General features: G+C 34.9%; 1 protein-coding gene across 1 annotated transcript in view; it reads left to right on the top strand.

Moving 5' to 3' along the window:
• VPS13B (vacuolar protein sorting 13 homolog B) overlaps window positions 1-21,189 on the top strand; it is a 433,772-nt gene that overhangs the window by 178,195 nt on the left and 234,388 nt on the right. Inside the window, exon 20 of the mRNA XM_036379056.2 lies at window positions 16,913-17,022. Within this exon, the coding sequence (XP_036234949.1) occupies window positions 16,913-17,022 (110 nt within the window). The remainder of the gene's footprint in view (window positions 1-16,912; window positions 17,023-21,189) is intronic.

Below are 21,189 nucleotides of genomic sequence, written 5' to 3'. Positions count from 1 at the left end.
AGAACATTTACAAACATTTTGCAGTAATGGAAAATACTTTAAAGACATTCAGAACTGTAGGCTGTTTCTGAATGTGGCGGTAGTGACAGGAAAATAAACTTTGATGTACATTACATTTGAACTTTATTATTTGACTGTGCTATAGTGAAGCTTTAGTGCCATGAAGTTTCTTCCCTCAAACAGCTCTCTGGAGGTAGGGCTGATTCAGGGTAATCTATCAGTTTTGCGTGTGTCAGCATGAGATGGCTGCTGGTACTCAAGGGAGAAAGATCCTGCAGAGTCTGTGCCAGCATTCCCTGGTGGAGCTGGGGCTTGGGAGTTCAGAGCCAGACCAGTCCAGGAGGGTGGGCTAGTTCTGCTCAAGGGTGCTGGAGCTGTGTGTATTGGTTCTTCACGGGGCATCCATGGGGGATTGTCATCCCTTTCCTGAATGTGATCTCTTGTGACAAGAGTCTTTGCTAAGGTTCTTTGCAAATCCTTTCAGAATGGGGATATATATACATATATATATATGTATGTATATATATATATAATTTTGGAGGAGTGTTTTAAATAAAGTTAACTCTTCAGTTATAAAATACAAAGAATCGAAAAGAAGTCTGTATCTCAACATACTGCAGCAATACTGGTATCTGTTAGATTAAAAATCTGTCTGTAGAATATATTAGAGGAGTTAATGCTAAGTAGTTTTGTGATATTGGAAAGAAACTGTTGTTCTTCTGTAGGGTAATACAAGACTGAATTAATTAGTGAATTTTTATTAGTAGATGGCTATTTATTTGTAAATAAGGTATGGATTATCCCCATAGTGTTATTATAATAGTCACAATATTTTATTGCACAAAATGAGCTACACCTGAAATATCTGTTGTTCAAAACATCAGCTTTAAAATTCTGTCTTTTTTCAGTGCCTGTAACCACTTCACTAGCCATTACAGCTGGAGAGTGTAAGTGTATGAGCACAACTACAAGAAGTCAGATTAGATCCACAGATGATCTATTCATTAATTTGCTTTATTCTGTTTAAGTGAAAAAGTAGTATCTAATAAAGAAGTGTACAATATATTATTTGATGTTAAAAATGCTCATCTTTCATGTTTGAGAACTGTTTTTTATCTTGATTTTTAAGCACAACTAGTATTCATTACACTGATGTCTGACCAAAAAAAATGCATGTTTTAAAAAATAAGCAAACAGCTTATTTTTAAGTGGTGCTTTACCTTTCTACCATACTTCTGAGGAGGAGACTTACAACTTTATTACACTATCTGTTTTACTTGATTGTAGCTTATTAATATTTGACTTGATTGTGGCTTATGACTGCACACATAGGACAGATACAGAAAAGTCACAGTTTAAGTGAGGTTATAACATCATGCCGTCCATGTTTACTTTAAATTGTCATCTTTTGAAATTGGATAAATTTGCTTCTCTCAACTCAGTTTCATTCACATTTAAATACTGCTTTTGTGTTTTCTTTCATTCTGTGCTTCTGTGATTGAATTAAAACTATCGTAGTATTTCTCTTTTACAACTTTTAGAATTATTTCAGATATGGAATGTCTTTTTCTTAGTGTCTCAGAGTTTTAATAAAATGCAGGTTTAGCCTTTTTTAATCATAAGCATCCACCGAAATCTATTATCCTGCTCTTCTGTAGCTGAGTGTATTGACAGATGAAAAGAACAAGACTATTTGAAAATACAAATCCTTTAGACTGTTAAATAATCTTTCTTGTAAGTTTGTAAACACACTACAAATTGTTAAAATCATAATTCAGCTTTTGATAAAGATCTTGTTCTATGCAGGAAGATGTTCTGTATTGTGTGGTTGTGTAAAAAGGATTAATGTAGAATTTGGGATAAAATCATCTGTATTAGAATATGTGAAGGTGGTAGGAACAGGTGTTTTTAATGAAATAACTGAGGACGCTGTCGAGTCTCCTGAGGTTTGACAGATGCAGACACTAATGTAAACCTACTCTTGTGACCACCAAGCAGCACGATAAGATCCTTGCTTATTCAGTGTTCTTTGCTTATTTCACGGCAAAACAGGAGCATTCCAGCTGATACAAGAATTTAGTGCAAATTCTGTTAAATAATGTGCTTCCAATATGTCCGTAACTGTAGCAGACTGCTGTTGTGAGTCTCCCTAAAGGCACACTGCAAACACAACTGGACTGATGTGAAGAGAAATTATTTTCCATAAATTAAGGAGACACTCTAGTTAGTTAGTGTGTAAAAACAGCTTGGATATTCCTTGCTATCAAGGGCTTGCAATTATTTTTTGACAAATTCTCTGGATCTTAAGAAAAGATGAAAATTCTTTTCTTTACATATATCTGTAAAATAAGAACATGAAACCAAAAACTTCCAAGGTTTTTTGTTGTCATACTGTTGTCGTATTCACTGTTGATCTGCTTTTCTCTTGGACTGGAAAGAGCTAAGTAAACAGAGTTATTCTGACCTATCTTGTCAAGTTCCTCAGTCGGACACTGTTTAGCATGTAGCTTATCATTCCGGAGACAGCTGAGCATGGACTAATATCCACTGAAATTGGTGTGTTTTTAATTGCCTTTGGATTTGGTATAAATTTATAAAACAGGAGAAAGCAGCTATGCAGCAGAAGTATCAAAGCAGATAAACTTTATTCCACATGAAATTCATGATGTGGTAAGAAGAAAGAAGCAACTGAAACACAGCCGGTATGGTATTGCTGGTTTTGTTACCAGTGCTTATCAACTGGTGTTCTCCTAAACCCATGACTTAATGAAGATTTAAAATTACTTAGTGCAAGAACTAAGAGTTTTGTTTGAATGACAACTGCATACTTGAAATGTGTATGCTTCAGTCACTTTTTAAACGGCCTTTAAAGGCTCTCACAATTCTCCCCCACTCAAAATCCCAACCCACATGCCAAGTATCCACTTAGTATCAGAAAATATAAAGCTGTAAACAGGCACAAGACTTTATAAACATCTGTATTTTATTCCAGAATTCTGGTTTTCACATGCAGTGTTATAATTGCAATAAAGGACTATGAGGTTAATGAGCTAGGAAAGAAGCAGCTGGTCAGAATTATTTCCCTTAATAACTAGAAAAGATGAGGTAAAATCCTCTAGCTTTCTTTTCTCTTCCAGGTACAGAAACACCATAGTACAGTTGCTATTACGTTCACCTCTTGGTTTTAGAACTGGCACCTCTCCAGCCCCAGCACAGAGATACAGCTCTGACATATCTGGATTAGCAAATGATTTGTTTAGATAGTGCTATGGTTACATGGTAGGAACCCCATAGGGCCCCAACATGTGGTGTCAGGCAGAAAATTTAAAATTGCAGGGCGTATCTAAAGCATGGCTATAAGTAAGTGTTCCTTTTAATGTTTCATTACTTAGAACTCTCTTCATTTATTTTCTTACTGTTTTTACCTGATTGAATTTCTTTTTTATTAGTTTTAATAGTCTGACTTGTGCACTAAAAAATTCAGGAAAACTTGATCTAAATAGTTTTTACAGGTATCTTTTTTGCTGATCTGTAAAATATGACGCAAGAGCGCATACCACTCTTTTGGAGCACATCCCCAAAAGATCTGCCTAGAAAATTAGTATTCTGAAGACAACATGATATATTGTCAGCCATCTGCAGTAATATTTGCTTTGTAAATAAACTCCGTGTTCTTATAATGCCTGTGCAGATGTTTTATACAGTTTACTTAACACTTCTTTTGCTAAAAATCTTAAGTGAGGTTTGCAAAATCATAAAGCTGCAGTGTTCAGCTTACTGCCAAAATTATACGAAAGGTTACATGTTTCTGTTTATTTGTAACATCTCTTGCAGAAGACACTGTAAAAATGTGAAGGCTGGTTTCACTTAAAAATCAGTTTTTCAAGACAGCATATTTAAAAATTCCCACTGTGTCCTAAATGTATGACAGCAGCCTTCTACACTTCTACTAGTTAAGATATGCTGTTTTGTAATTTTCCTTACCTGTGAGTTTCCAGTGCCCATATTGAGAAGCTCATATACTTTTTAAACACAATTGTAATTTTTTAAAATAAACCATCTAGACAGTGTTGTTGATATTTTGAGTGAAGAGAAGCATTCACACAAGCTCCAAAATGAAAGTAAAACTCCCGTTCTCCATCTAGTTAAGCGTGGATTTAAAGCATTGACTTAATTAAACATTTTTGATTTATTAATCAAAATGTATGAAATCAATTAAAACCTAACTTCAGGGGTTTTTAAAAGCTTAGTGGTGGAAAATGTTAAAAAAGATTTGAAAATAAATGTGCTTACATAATACAGTGAATCTTTGAATATATATTAAGCATAGTTAATAAAATACAGATTTTCTAGAATTCAGAAATATTAGTTAGCCTTTCTTAGATCCACACGAGTGGGAAGATAACCATTTGTAAATCTCAACACCATGTAAGAATGTATATTTCAGCTTAAAGGCAAATGAGGTTATTATACTAGGTGTTTCAGTTTTTTGTGTGCATCATATTTAGCACTTCTGAATCTTCATAAACACTTACCTTGACAGCTGACTGCAATTGTATGTTCCAAATTCACAAACATAATGGTATTGAGAAGAATAGCTTCTATGTCATCTAAATGATTATTTTGTAAAAATAGTAAATGTTAAATAACCATCTCCCTGTTCACTGCTGGTATCAATGAACTGCACATACTTGGCTTTGTTTGCAGTTTTGTGCATTAATTTCTGATGTGAAAAACATCAGAAATTTTTCTGCTGGCTGTGTTGGAGGTCCACAGCATTGTTTGCAAAGAAAAAAAGCAATTTTTATAATAAACTAGTTTGGTAATCTGGATATCTCTTAGGATACCTTTTAGGATATTCTGAACGTTGTCTTTCATTGATTTTTTAAAAAATGATATTTCATGAAATTTATACTGTACTGTGCCATGAAGATTGAAACATCACCTTTAACTTAATTCTTTGATTTTTTTTCTCTTTGTGTAGACTGTAAAGACATCTTTATTATTTGTCTGCTGGTGATCATGGTGACATTCATTATAATATTGAGAAAATTCAATAATTCAGAATTTTTATTACATTTACCTGGAAACCTTAATGAATTGAAACATTATTTCAATTTATAAAAATACTTTAAAATACTCCAAAAAGCCCTCAGTCATAAAGGCAGGATGACCAACAGCCTCTTCCAGTATTACTTGTGTTGGTGCTTTGTGTTGGTTCCTTGCTTTTCTAACATTTTTAACATTAATTGCTTAATGTCTGTAAAAGAGCTGTGGTGAGCTTTCCTCTGCCCACTAAGATTCTTTTTTAATCTGTATCTGCAGCATTCATAGTCAGCATCACCTCCGTCTCTAGTCTGAATTACTGTACATTTCTGGTAACATAAATACTACTTTTGGAAATCACTAAATAATTAGAGAATATCTGATATAAATTCTTCATTGTAGTCAGTAAATATGATGGTGTTCTAGAAGGGGATTGAATTGATACCAGTAAAGGCATGATTTTGTATTTAATGTAGGTATGACTGAATGTGGGATTAATAAATAATTGTCTATTTTTAGATTTTGTTTATTTACCAGAAGATTGTGCAAAGCAAAGCTATTTATTCTGATGAGTTTACTAGCAACCCAGATGAGTGCTGGAGAATTAACAGAAAAATCTCTGAATGAGGAATCCAGATTGTGCTCTGTGCACTGAATATGCTCGTGGGTAAATTCAATTTACAGAATTCAGAGAATTTTACAATATGGAATAACAGGGCATTTTTTTTCTTGGTATTTATGGTCTGTGGGCATTTTTCAGTTAATAGTGCCCTGTATATCTTGAAAAGAAACTCCAATATGTCATGTGGTTACCTTGAAATCTTCTTTTTGGAATCTCTTGGAACTGCAACACATTCCCAAGACTTTCTGAAGATGGCTTCCCTGTTGTAGGTGTGCATAGAATTATTTACACATTTGAGATGTTATTTCTTGCCTTTTTGTGTCTTGGTGCAACCATTTCAGTGTATGTGGAGATGCTCATCTATCTTCTCTCCTTTCTTATATATGGGTCTCATAAGTTGATTAAAGCTTTTTTGATTTTACATGGCAGGTGTAAGTCAATCAAAGTGGTGCTGTAAATCTCAAATTATCTTGAATGGACTTGTGGCATTTCATTCAAATTTGGAATTAAGTTAATATGATATTAATAACTCTACTCCAAAATGTAAATGGACTTATTTATGTAAACTGAGTACATATTTGATTAAATAGCTTTTTGATGTGTGTCTACAGTAATTCACAAATACTTCTGAAAGCATTACCTACACAGATAGTAACTGCAAAAAGGACCAGGATTGGCCGTCCTTTAGAAAATTTATGTTCAAAGTACCTAAAACCTGTATATCTTTCTCACCAAGTAAGCAAGCACCACAAATTTCATCTTTTTCAAGGTTGTTATTTTAAAGAAGTCATTTGCTTTCAACTTGACCTCTGTGTATGAAGTTTCTGTTGAAGTGCATGTATTAAAAAAAGGAAAATAAAAAAGGTAATGGCTGAACTGCCTGTGTAACTTTACCTGCTTTGCAGTGTCATGACTTCAGCAGTATAACACAGAGGCTATTTTTATTCAGGCTTATTGTTTGGCAGTTATATGCTATTTATTTCAGCCTAGAAGCACTGTTATAGAGCATGAAGTCTCAAGCAATAGAAAGGAATACATGAATTATTTAGGACCTCCTATTTAGAAAATATATATATAGTTTTTTGTTCTTCCTTTACTGACATTGCTGCTACAGAAAAGCATAACCTTATGTGGAATTTCTACTGTAAATCTTGCATGCTTTCTAAGTTACTTTCATTTTCCTCTGCCTCTCTGACTGTGGGTGCATTGTTTTAATTGAGCACCTCAGAAATTATGTGAAATCATCTATGTGTTTTCTGTTGCCTCTGAGAAGCTCTAATGTTTAAGTAAAAAGAAAGCAGAGACCACAGCTGTATATTATTCAAAATTTTAAAAGGAGGTACATGAGGCATCTACTGCTGAAAAGATTTCAGCTTTATAACTTAAAGTGCAAGACCATTGGTATCCATAGCCACAACACTACAAATGTTCATCTGCTAAAGAAGGAATGAAAATAGCTCCCTTGGTGCCCTGCTGCCATAGGGGAAGAATCCTGTTGCAATTCCCAAAAGCATACTGCAGTAAGAAATTGCAAAATATAGTTTTGGCAGATGATAGTGAGGTGTTTATAAATGCAGAAGCTGAACTGTATTGAGAAACTTCTTGGCAGTTTTCAGAGAATTTGCTAGTTTTATTTTAAAATCCATATTTCAAAAAACATATAACTGAATGTTCTATTTAATATCACTTAGAAGAAATATATTGAGTTATTTCTCATTTTAACTAGATCATTAGCTCCCAATCCTCTTAAAATGTTGTGTCACAGTTAAAGAAAAGGTGTGGTAGCACTCTACCAATCCAGTCATAGAGAGAGGGAGGATGCAATTCTGTTACCAGTGTGGTAGCATATTAACTGTCTAGAGGTCATAGAAATAATAATTTGTAAATTTAGTAAGCTTTGCTCTGCTGTTTTCCATAGTAGAAAGCTTGAGAGAGATTGTTGGGCATTCTCACAGCTTAGTTAGGAGTAATGCATTTGGATCATGACTGATACTATTCTCTGCATTAATAGAGGTGATGGTTTGTGGTCCTCTCTTCCCTGCTGGCTCATGGGTGATGTCAAGTATTTCAGCAAATATCTATTTCCCATGATTTCAGAGCCTTGGAGCAAACCTCAGCTATTTTATGCCTACTATAACTTATACAGATCTATAGTCTAAATATAGAAGGGTTCTGTATGACTAATTCTTTCAAACCCATCCTATTTAAGATAGCTTTGAGACTTCTCTGTCACAGTATTATTCCCCCTTACAGACTTGCAAAAGGTTTTTTTCCACTGACACGTGTTTTCTCAGTGGCTTGCCTGTCCATGGTCTTTTGGCCTTCACAGTAACTGTGAAGCTCTCTCTACAGAAGTTTGTGTGGACTTTGGAGGGTTTTTTAATCAACTGCACAATTGTCTACAGTGATTAGAACTTGTTTGTTGCATATGTGGAGACTCTGGTATCTTCATCAGTAACGTCTGTGTAACCTGCCTGTAAAGGGCAGCTTCTGGAAAACATACAGAATTACATTCACACTTACCTAGAACCACTGCAGTGATAAAAACCTACAAATAACATTGCCTTTAGAAGAGGTTCTGACGTTGCAGCTTGTCTCTGAGGTCCCCATCCAGGTGGTTTGGACCTGGAGGTTTTCAAAACCCATTTGCTTTGGAGTTGACTATAGCAAATAGGCAATCCTTTAGCAATGATGAAAAGGAAATTGTTTAACCAGTATGTGTGAATACTTTTTTTATTTCTGTACTTTCTGCTCTGGGATTTGGAGAATGTATAATGCATTTGGCATGGAGCATACAGTGAATCAGGGAGGATAAACAATGAATAAATGGTATTGTGAAACAGAAGTTTTCAGGTTTGTATGCTTAAAACTGACCCTTTTGGTTAAAGGCAGCTGGATGCAGTGTTCTGAGTATCTGTCTACACAATGCATTTATGCAGTGGCATAGTTGATATTTTCTGTTTTATTGCTTGTTCCTTCCTTCCTACTGAACCTTGATCTAACGCTTTTCTAGAATAAACAGAAATGTTGTTTTCTTAGGCAAAGCAGTCAGCTCAGTTATCATTTACATGTGAAGTTAAAATAGAGGCAACAACACCAGCAGGAGAAGTGTGTTTATCTGTATTGAATCAGGTGGGATATTTGGGAGTTCCTGGGTCAGCACTGTTCATGATTACTCTGGATAACTCAGCAGAGCTGGTCACCACATTGATGTCCTGTAGTGGCTTGGACAGCTCAGGTCCCTGCAGGGCTCTGCTTTCTTCCATAGTGAAAATGACCATGTTTGCCTAGGACTGTTGCTTTTCTCCTAAATAATTTACCCTTTCTCAGACCAGTGACAGGACTTGAGGAATCAGCATGAAGCTGAGGCAGGGGAGGTTTAGGTTGGATTTCAGGGAAGTGTGGCCATGGAACAGGGAGGGAACAGACTAGGGAAATGGTCTGAGCACCAAGCCTGACAGAGTGACACTTGAAGAAGTGACACTTCAAGAAGTGTCTGGACATCGTTCTCACGCACATGATGCTATTCTTGAGTTGTCCTGTGCCAAGTCAGAAGTTGGATTTGAGGATCATTGTGGGTCCCTTCCAGCTCAGCATATTCTGTGATTTATCTAGTTAATTTTCTCTCTTATCCTTTCTAGTTTCTTTGAAAAAACCTGTGATTAAACAACTTGTGGAATTTGTATAGAGAATTCCAGTAGACTGCATAATTAAATCTGCTTTGAACTTGTTCTTCTAGGAGAACATCAGATTTTGAGCCAGAGTATTTCTTATTTTAACACTAAATCTTTCACCATTTTTTTTGAGAACAGACTATCATCTGAAAGTAATACTAGAGATTAAATGGAACATAGGATTTGTTGCCCGACTCCTCTGATTTCTAGTTTCAGTCTATTAAATAAAGTAATTATTTATATATATAGTATATATTTGTATATATTTATATATATATTTATATATTATTTATATATAAATAAAGTAATTTATATAAAAATAAAGTTATTATTATCTATTAAATAAAGTAATTATATCAATATTTATCAAAATTTTTGATAAATAAAAAACATTTGAAGATTTTGTTCCTAATCTGCTTGAGAGTGTCTGTTTTCAGTAGTTCATCCAGTCATTGGAATTACTGTGTTTTACAAGTGAGACAAAAAAATCTCTGTAACATGAAAAAATAGCTACAACAGCCTTTCAAATGGGACTGAGGAGGTCTCAGGTAGAGCAAATAAAAAATTAGGAAATTGCCTCTGTTTCTTCAGAGCTCCAAACACTTCTTACTTTAATGGAATGTAGTCTCCTCTTGATCCATAGGAGTAACTGTAAGTGGTACTACTGGTTCCATACAGAAAATGGAAAGAAACAGCCTTGACATTGTAACATGTCTCTGAACTTATTTGTCACAGAGCTAAGCAAGCTAAAATTCTCAGGCCTTTGTTAGCATTTTAAAAACCTGGTCAGGAAGGGTCAAGTCTAATGACTGAGAGTCAGACTGATGATCAGATTTATAATAGTGCCTGTTAGATAGTTTTCTAGTGGGACTTGAGGAGGAAGAGACAAAGGGACCAGATTTTGGTAGAGACCTTTGTAAACTACTGGTTTGTGTTACTGAGTTTCTGAATACCTGCTTTTCTAACAATGTGTCCATTAACAGCCTCTGCTTCCAGTCAGTTTGGGCCACCCTGCAGTCTTACTGGAGACACAGCTCTCTGGGAAACTCAACTGCTTTATTTCCTCGTATTTGTTTATGAATAAAACAAAATGTTCTAAACACTTCATGTTTTTGAAAGCATTCCAATTTTCTTTACTTGCTGGTTTTAATGTCCTTATAGTATGTCCTCCCTTTCTATCTGTTTTGTCCTTTCTGTCAGTTGAATTTAGAGTTCCTCATTTTCCTTTTATTTACAGAATAGTAAGTATGATGGTTAAATATATAAACAACCTAAAAGTGAACAGGAGGAAATAATACTTGAGTGAGATATTCTTGCAATAAAAACACAGAATTAAGGAAGAGGTGCTGTGCAGCTCATCATAGGAATATTGCCATTACCTTTTCATAGGAATATTGCCATTACCTTTTCATAGAGATGATTCAGTAATCAAAATAAAGCTGATATTTCTGTACAGTACAGCTGCCTACACATTTTCTTTTTTGGTTGGTCTTTACTGCCTGTTAAACTGTTTCTCCAAACACACACACCATATTCTCTAAGGGAAATAAAAGTTTTGATCAAATTATTTTGAGAAAAAAGAAGCCTTTCAAGGTAATTTGTTTTTGTTTCAAAAACATGCAGCACACAAATTAAATATGAATATTCTAGCATTTTTGTGAAAACTTCTAACTCAGCATATCACAAAGTTTTTCCTCAGTAAGAAAAACAAAATGCTAATTGGACTATGTTCCATTCTTAATGTCAGAGGTGATGTGAAATAACTGAAGGTTGTTGTCCATATATTGATTTGATATGGCTTTCTGCAGATTGATTTGCAGAAATGTGACGTCTTGTATTTTGAAAAATGTACACCTTATGTACACCACTTTGTGTTAAACAGTGTATCCAGCAGTTTATTTGCCTCATTATGTTACATCTTTGAGTATACTTCTGTGGCATAATTCTGTAATTCAGCATTTGTGAACATTTGGGTATGTATATTGATAAAGACAGGATACTTTTGTCTTTAAAAATATGATGATGGCTTCTGAGAACATTAAATTAAAATTAGACCTCCCTGATTTAGTTATGATTAACACAGGATGGACTCATACATTAAATTTTTTTCTATTAGCTACTATAGGCTAATATATAAATTTTTTTCTATTAGCTACTGTAGGCTAATATATATGCCACTTAGCAGTGGCCTATAACTTTAACATCTGAATTCTGTCTGTGGGTTCTGCTGTGGGATTTAATAAATGCAGTTCTCTGCCTCACTTTCTTTATTTTTTAAATAAAAATAATTATGTTGACCCCCGTTTTTTAATGGTTTTCTGCTATAAACCTCAATAGGCATTAGAAGGTCATGATAGCTGTAGAAGTATGTTTGTAGTAAATGTTTCTGAATATCAAAAGCTTTTTTAATTAAAATACAAAAGAATGGTGTTAAAATCTTGTGGGGTATGTATTCTTGGGTAAAGAATAACTTTTATGAGAGAGCTGTGTTTGATATTACAGACCAAAGTGCCTTAGTTAATGGGAAAGTCTTAATCCACTACTTCTGTTTTAGTGAAATATTCCAGTATTGGACTAAGCAAATAAAAGAATTGATTTCAGAGTTATTTTAAGCACTTGGTGAATGTAAAACTCTATGCAAGTACAGTAGACTTGGAGTTTTTTCTGAGATAAAATTATAATAATGTTTGCATCTGTAGGCATTGAAGTCAACCTTGGATAGAGAGACATGCAGACATATACTTCAGTAGTCTGACAAAATTTATTAACTTAATATAATGTAAAAATAATTTTACAGTCACATAAACTTTGATATGGGTTGAAGTATCTGTTTCCCTTGTGTGACTCAGCAGTGGAGGATGAAATGCAGGACAGTGTCTCTTAGATAAGCTGATTATTTTGCAAGACAGTCATATTGGCTTTGCCCTTGATATTCCAAAGTATACCAAAGTTGTATGATTAATTTTTGTGCAGTGTAACTGCCATTTCTAACTCTTCAGCTCTCATTCTTCATTTTGGGATGTTATTGAAAATGGCTGTGGTGCCACAGGATAACTAATTGGTAAAGCCTTTTTGGAATGTGGGTAAGCAGAGTAGTGAAGAGGAGTCTTTTTCTCTTAGTTGACTCCCAGGCTAAATTTAAACAGACTTAGATATTTCCACACTTAGGGATTTACAATGCATCTGCTTTGAGTCAGCAGAAAGAATTAGTTACTTACATACTTGTATAAAATAGAACTCTTCACTTGGGTGTAATATGCAAATGAAAATGCCCTTCAAAACAGTAAGAAAAAAAAAAAGCAAAAATTTTATTTCTTCTCTCAGGTATCATTTAAAATAATTAGGTAGTAAATGAATGATGCTAATTCAACCGGTTAGCATCTAAATATCATTCATGTGTCCTGAGAAATCTAGGAGTCATGAGTGCTCAATGCTAAAGTAATTCATGGTGCAGTTTATATAGCAAGATGGTGTAGTATTTTTTAAGTTACTTACTAAAAATATACATATCTTGTCAGAATTAGGTTTTATTGTAGGTCACTCCATTTGTTCATATTTGTAATCCCTCCCTTACAGAAAATGTACATCAACTCAAACTTCAGTTTCCCATAGCAGTTTTTCAGTTTATTTTATAGGAGGATTTCTGAAATGTGTTACCGGAAGTTTTTACTGGAAACAACATTAAAATGTGTTTGGATACTGCAGAATTTGGAAAAGAGAGCAGAATTTGGAAAAAAATTCTCCCAGGGCAGTAGTGGTTATGGCAAAAAATCATTTTCAGGTGCATAAATGGCAAGATTCTTGTCTGCTCTTGCTGGTATTTTTTTTCTCCAGATTGTTTGGAATGACTCAGTAATGTAGTTTACTCATTCACAAGATTTGTGCAGCTCCAAAAAGTGTTTTTTGCCAACGGTTGCCACCTCCCTTCTCCTTCCCAGAGTGCTCATTCACCTCCACATTATTTTTCCACTGTCCTGCCTCTTTCATTTTTTCTTGTGTCTCTTTGGTATTTGAGGCCCTTTCCTGTTCTTTTGTAATGACTGAACGTTTTTCAGCTCCACAACTCTACTGCTGGACTCTGCCATATTTCACCCATCTTGCCTTTCCCTCTGGCCTCTGTTCTTTGCAGCTGTGTTCCCAGGGTGGGTGTCATCTCCCACCTCACCAGAAGTGTACCACATTACCAGTTTTCCCCACTTTTTTCCCCTGAGTTTCTATGGGGGAGCCCCAGGCTGATGACCCCTCTCGTCCCTGCTCCTCCAGCAGCCTGTGCTCAGCACTCCGAGTGGGAGGAGGTGGCAGTGGGGCCAGCCCAAGCAGGAGACCCCAGTTATCTTCTGCAGGGCCCTCTCCCTAGGGAAGAAAAGTGCTGTTGTTGCAGCTGTCATCATCCAAGGAGACTTTGCAGGAAGCTCATCCACAGGATGAGAGTGCCAAGCATCGCTGTGTTCTGCTGCCTTCCCTTTGTCGTCCTCCTCTGCCTGACTGCAGCCTCCCTGTCTTCTATTCCTTCAGGAGAGAGTGGGAGTTTGTGAAGGGAGGAAATTGTTTGCCCAAGCTGAGCCTGGCAAATGACACCATGACTCAGGAAATTCTCAAACATTAAAGATTACACGGTGTTGGGTTCAATACTTATTTTTCAAATCTGTTACTAGATAGATGTAATAGATAACTCTGGCCAGAACTGAGATCTGGAAAGGAAACCCTAGTATGCTATGGGACTAGGGTCTGCTTTTTTTCTGAAATGTAAATTTAATTAAAAGGAAGAAAGGGGAGGGGAAGAAAAGAAAGTTCTCCACAATCTTAATGAAATCCAGGGAACTCGAGCATTGCATTTTGATGGAGACAGAATAGCAAATTTTTAATTTATTTTAGGCGTGTGAGAAGTCTGCCACCAGCTTCGAGCTTGATCCTCAAATTAGTAAGAACTTCCTTAAAAACTTGGGAGTATTCTTATTTCTTGACATGAAAACAGGAGGCAAATCTGAGAAACGTTTTTTAATTGGTATTGATTTTGAAGAAAGCTGTTACAAAGAAAACAAGTTTACATAGGAGGTTAAACTGCCCTTAAATATAGTGGCTGAGTAGCAAACACAGCAGTAAATTTCAGTAATTTAGTGTGACAGAGGTGGCTTAGTAGGAAGCTGAAGTTACCTGACAGTCAAACTGAAAGGCAAATAATGTAACTGCTTATCTGAGTGCTTCTGCTGGGTTTGTTTTGTTTGCTTGTTTTGTTTTATTTTCTTAATATCCTGGGCACAAGCTATCAAAAGATAACTGGAAGAATGTTTGCTACTTGTGCTGCCTTACTTTTGAATTTATGGGATTGTGCTAATGTTGACTTCATTGAAGGGAAAGGAGAACTTCAGTTCAAAGCTTGACTTACTTGTATTGAACTTCTTAATTGTAGCTCTTTTTTTCAGTAATCAAGAAATTCTGTTAAGTTACTAGAATGATGTGGACTAGAATTTGTGCAGTGTAACTGCAATTTCTAACTCTTCAGCTCTCATTCTTCATTTTGGGATGTTATTGAAAACATAACACTGTATTTTTCTTTTCAGGAGTCCGCTAGAAATGTGGGATTTTCTGTTGACTTTGCCTGTAGGCTGCCTTTGTGCTGCACTCATTGGGAGGTCTGTCTCCCACTTTCTGTATCACATGTGTATTAAACCTTTCATTAAGTACTGCTGACAACAGGCGCTGTCTCTTAAAGATGCAGGAGTCTTTTACATTGGCATATAAATATCTTATAAAAGATAATGATTGTAACATATATTTTATCAATCCTCTGTTACCTTTTGCTTCCTTTTTCTAGTTTCCTGCACATCCTGCCACAAGGCATATTCACTGCTCTTGCTTGCATGTTACCCATTTATACTTGACATTAGCTTTTCCTTTAACTGCAGATTTATTTCTAAGGTTTATTACTGACATTTAAAACCTTCAGCTCACATGGACTAGTCTGTATATAGGAGTTCCTCACAGTGTGTGTTCCAACTCCAAGCCTGGGCTAGGCAGATGATTTATCTTTGTGTGTTTCCTGACTGCCATTTTCCCATTGTGCTCATCAGGCTTTGCTTGTGTCACCCCAGGTTGGTGGGTCTTCTGCCATTTGGAATTCAGCTGGCTTTAAAATTTTGTTATATACAATAAACTCATAACTTATATTTTTTTCATTAATTTCCCATTTACAGTTTTGCTGATGTGTCTTTTGAGGCACATGTTTTTACTGTTTTTTGGAAAGTACATTGAATTGTGTGTCAAGCTTTCTGAATGTATTTGAATTTATTATTAAATTCAGATTGCTGCATAATTACATTGTATACCACAGAGTAAATGTAGTGTATATTGCTTTAGGAACTATGATTCTTGGTATTATAGAACTACTGTAATGCTGTGGAATTTGGTGATGGGATCTTCCAGTAACCAGGATTTCTGTTTTAAATTTATTTTGCTACTTTTTTCATTATTTCATATATTAATTTGTAGTAAAATTGCAAAGCTTATATGAAAAGATAACTGCCTACTACTAGTTGCTACACTTTTTCAGTATAGTTGCTACCTTTGTATTCCATTAACCCATTTGCTTCTGATTTGTACAGCTCTGTAATTATGTTCTGCTGCAATAGATACATTCTCTGTAGTGTTAGGACAAAAGCCTCACCAGTGTATAATCAGATTTTTAATGCAGGTTTAATGGAGATAGTGCTTCATAATTAGGGTTTTAGTGTGCATGGTTTGATGTATATGCTAATATTTCTGGGTACTGACATAGTTTTTCTCCTGTTTTGAGCCTTAACATTTTCCATGTGAGCTTTTCTTCACAAAAGAAAACTAGAAGTTTACTTTTAAGAAATAAAGTAGCCCTGTCTTGTAATCCTCGGTCCTAGAAAGTGACATTTAAAGAAAATAAGGTATATTGTAAAGCTTAGGAAAATCCTAAGAGCTCACAGTATGGAGGCTGCCACTGTTGTCAGTTAAAATATTTGCCTTATTTTGCCTAACTCATCCTCTAAAGAATATTCATGACCATGTTTACATGAAAAATGTTTGTCCTGAGCTTTGGACAGAGCTAGTGTGAAGTAGGCATGTCTTTATTAAAAGAACTCACTGTCCTAGACCGTGGGGGTTTTTTGATTGAGGCTTGTGGGGAGTCATGCATTATATTCTTCCCTTTCTGTCAAGGGTGTTTATTGACTCATTTTTTGCAGACTGGTAATGTTGGCTGAGAATTTGAGGGAAGGTGTCATGTGTTGTGTGAGGGAAGGTGTTGCTTATTCAGTTGCATAAGCAATTTTGTGAAAACAACCATTTTTCTTGACAAAAAGTTGTAATAAACAAATCAATATGCAAGTTGCTGCATTTTTTATGTGTGCAAATAGTGCTGATAAGTTTCTCACTTTGAATATGTTATTGAAGTTATTCTTTTAGTATTATCATTTATTATATATGTAGTCCAAGCCAAATAAAAGTCTGCATTAAAGAGGATTTGTTTGCAAGAAAACTGAAAGCATACAAGGAGATTCTTGAGCAGGTAGTTTAATTTTTTTCTTTTTTCTATGGTCTGCAGGTGCTGTTCTCTTGTCCAGTGTACAAGGATTAGCAATTAATGTTGATCCAGTCCTGTATACATGGCTTATCTACCAACCTCAGAAACGAGTCAGCAGGCACATTCAGCAGGTATGTATTTTAGGAGGAAAAGGGATGGGGAGAGGGGAAGCTTTCACTTCTATATATGACAAGTAGTGCATTTTTCCAAGTATTTGTAGTTTGTGACTGCTTTCTTGTGATTTGTTGCATGTACTGTGGATCTTATTTTGAATTATTTATAATGTTAAGTTGGCATATTAAAATTTTAATTTCACAACTTTTTCATTAAAAGAACAAAGAAGATGTGTTTGTGATCACCTTCTAGGAATATTATTTTGCAACTGTTCTTAACTACTGAGACCTCATAAGCCTTGAGTCTGAATGGTGCATCATATTTTAAAATTTGTCATGATTTATCAAATAACTGTATAACTGGTTATAAAGTCAGCACTCTTAATAAACCCCATTTTAATAGGAGATGAGCCATACAGTTCATAATTCGACAGAAGTGAGTAGAAGATTCTGTATATGATGTCAAAATCCATATTTGCATATGATGCGCTTGACAAAGATAGAAGCAGCTGAGGCTGGGGGTCTGTGTGGGGCAGTGCTTCCCTTGACATGTTCTTATCCCTGATTTTCATGCCACATATTCCTGACCTCAAAAGAGCACTGGTTTTCCCTTAAACTAAACTTACTTATTACGGTTGTTTGGCAGAATTCCCTAGAACTTAAATGTGCTGTAGCTGATCAAACTGGTGGTTGATGTCACCAGTGATGTTCTGTCTCACTTCGCAGTGGTCAGTTATAAAGTGACAAATGTAAAAATCTCAATATTTGTCTCATAACTATAGAACACTGTGAACAACAGAGGAGTTTCATTCTGGGCCCCTGAAGTGGGAGGATAAACATTACTTGTAAACATTTGTTTCTTATGTCTAAATTACCTCGTTAAGTAGTAATTGTCAAACATTAATTTGAGTCCCATTAAGCTCAGTCTGCACCAGCATCAGAAAAACTTCCTGCACCAGCATCAGAAAAACTTCATTGTGACAGTGAAGCTTTATTATTGTTTTAATAAATGTACTCTGATTTTAACTGTATTGAGTTATTCTTCTTTCCTGCATCACAACTGGAGCAGCACATTTCCTAGTGTATGTCCCTTGCAAAACAAACCATTTATCTACATTTTATTGTTATGTAGCCTTCCAAAATGTAATCAATCCTGCTTATCCTGCTTATTTTAAGTGTTTTTATTAAAGTCTGTCTTTAACATCCATGTATTTAATCACCTGTTAGTCAGTGCTTTCTTTCTCTTTTGATACTGGGTGACTAGATGGGTTAAGTGACTACTTTAGGAAACTTGTTTGTCCCTGGTTTTGATTATCAGTGGTAAAATTTTTAGCCAAATTTTGTTAAAGTATTTATTGTGTAACTTATGTCATTACCTCATACAGCCCTCTAAATTTTTTCATCATCTATTTCAGATTACAATTACTGTATCACAATCCTAATGTTATTTGTATTTAAAATGTCTTAGCAATTTGAAATTATTTTAAATATGAGTTTATAAACTCAACTGTCAATGTCATACCATTTGCATCATTAACATGACTGTGGTAATGAACTGCATGTAATAGTACAAATTAAATTGTCTGTAGCAGTCATGAAGAGACTTTATGTGAAAAGAAAACTATATCTGTGATAAATTATACTTAACCACTGACTTTTTTTCTTTATATAATGCTGTAATTATCCTAGAATAAGAATTCTAGTCAAAGTTAGGCATTGTGCCTTATTTTTTGGAAAAATTCAGTTTGTTACCATAATCTAACTAGTATAACCAAACAAAAATGCTCTATAAAACCTTCCTAATTTTTGAACACTTAAGAGCCATGAGATACAATGCTTTCAAGCAAGAGTTATGGTCAAAATGTTATTGATTGGTAAAGCTCTTATCTTCCTCTGTTCTAACTGTCAGTCTTACACAGTTGCAATGGAAAAAAAAAGAAAATACTTTCTTTAGAAGTTCTTTGTATGATTCAGAGATCTTAAATATTAAGACATTTTAAATTTTAAAACAATGCTTTATCTCTATCATTTTGAGTAAGTCAAAGTTTGAGTTCTGTCTGAAAACAGAGTTAGAAAACCTTTCAGTACCTTTGGCCCTGTGTACACATTAAACTCATAATGTTAGTACTTGATAAAATAAGTTAAATGAAAGTATTTATTTATTTATCCATTGGTACAGCTATAGTCATGTAAACATCTGCTTTCATACAGGATGTGGCTGAGATTACCAGGTTCCCCACAGGGATGGGACACCTTTACTATGAACTTCTTCATTTTCGTTTGCCTTTTAACTATTTTTCTGGGATTTTGAGTTGAAGTTTATAGTGCCAATTTGGTAGTAATATATTTTATATCTGCTGAAATATTCACTGTGGCTGTTGCAAGTGGTTTTAACTGAAAGCATGACGAGTTAGAAATATGGAACATACTAAGCTGCATTTTTACAAAACTCTTAACATTTTAATGTCTTTTGGCCTCAGTGACATTTTATTCAGCTGGAACAGAACAGTGACTGACTGCAGTGCTGGGGTGTGGGGGGACATGCAGCCCCTCTTCATTTATTATTGTTGGGGTGAGGATCACCCCTCTTCATTTATTACTGTTGGACTACTGCTAGGCAAAGCTCTCTTTGCACCTTGCTGCCCAGCAGCTAAGAATTGTACAACTGGTGTGATAACCAAGGCCATGATGTTGGCATTCATTTTTAAGAGTGCTTTAGTCTGTATGGATTGTTTTTGTACAATGAGCTGTAAGTGTATCAACACTCAATGTGGGAGTAGTTTGTGCACCAATTGCTTATCTGCCTAAACCCCTAAACCTGTGTTTCTTTAGTCTAAATGCCCTGTTGAGAAGGTAAATTCTTTATAAATGCTTATGAAAGGGTAATTTGACCAGAATTTAGCAAAGATACCACTATGGTGTGATTTCTTGTACTCATGCTGTTTATAGCTTGTTAACAATGACTCCCAAATGAAAATCAAAACAAAGCCAAGTTTAGAGGCCTTGTTTTCAGCAATTTAATATTTTATTTTGACTTTTTTTGGAAGATTTTTTTCTGGTGAGTCTTATGGCAGCAAGGCCTTGTTTCTAGTAATTTTTAAGTATTCTTTAATGTTTTATTATGACTATTCTAAAGACTTTTCAGCTATGACTTGTTTTATTTAAACCAATGCCATTTTCTTATTTTTGCTCTCTTTTAAAAGCCCATACTTAGCTTTGCAAGATAAAAATTTGAAGAGTTTCTTTTCCTTAATAAGAAGCCTTATCTATACTTTGATATGGGACAGTTAGTATGCATGATACTTGTTGCAATAAATTTATAAATCAGTGGTCTGTCATCTTTCTCAAATGTACTTTAATGTAAAGCCTTTGGAACTTGTCAATACTTTTCTTACATTATTGATTTCTGTGAGCTAAAATGAGTAATTTTAGGGAAAGACTGAATTATCAAAAATATGTACTCATAAATGCCTAATATAGATCTGTATTGTTCATATTTCTGTCCATTTTTTTGGCTGCTCCATACATGTCCAGGTGTTACTACCTAATTGAAGGAGCATTTCAGTAACAGAGTAGATCTAAACCCAGGAGGTCAAGGTGAACATTCTTAGTCATATATCAAAACAACCAAGAGAAAGACATTGCACTTCTTCCAGATTCATCATGCTTTAAAACACTGGAATGTCATTTCAGAATCCAGATTTCTCCTTTTCTTGAACATCTGCTCCATGGAACACTGTGTATCCCAATTCAAACCCAAGAATTTTTTCTCAGCTGTGTAGGAGATGAAAAAAATCAGTCATTAACAATTCAATTTAATCAAGTGGTTTTTTTCTTCAACTCTGCTTTTTCTCTGCTCATTTTCTCTTTACCGTTATCTTAGGAATTTTACTGTGTTATGAAATCCTTTCACTGCTTTATGGAAAGTTCATCATGAACTGAGGGTAATACCAATCTTGATGTTGTACTTCAGGTGGTACTTTGTTCAGAAGTCTGCATCAGAGATCTCCTTAGAATTTTTGACTAAGATAAAATAATTTTATTGTTATGACTTGATCAGTAACCTCCTGTAGAACAAGTAGATCCTTAAAATTGTTCTGTCTTAGAATGACTTTTAGAATATTGCACATCCTTGATGCTTTAATGGCCAGATGTGTGATAAGGAGCAGCAATGAATGAATGACA

This window comes from Molothrus ater, chromosome 1 (assembly GCF_012460135.2).
Source record: "Molothrus ater isolate BHLD 08-10-18 breed brown headed cowbird chromosome 1, BPBGC_Mater_1.1, whole genome shotgun sequence".
Lineage (NCBI taxonomy): Eukaryota > Metazoa > Chordata > Aves > Passeriformes > Icteridae > Molothrus > Molothrus ater.
This window is presented reverse-complemented; position numbering and strand designations above follow the sequence as displayed.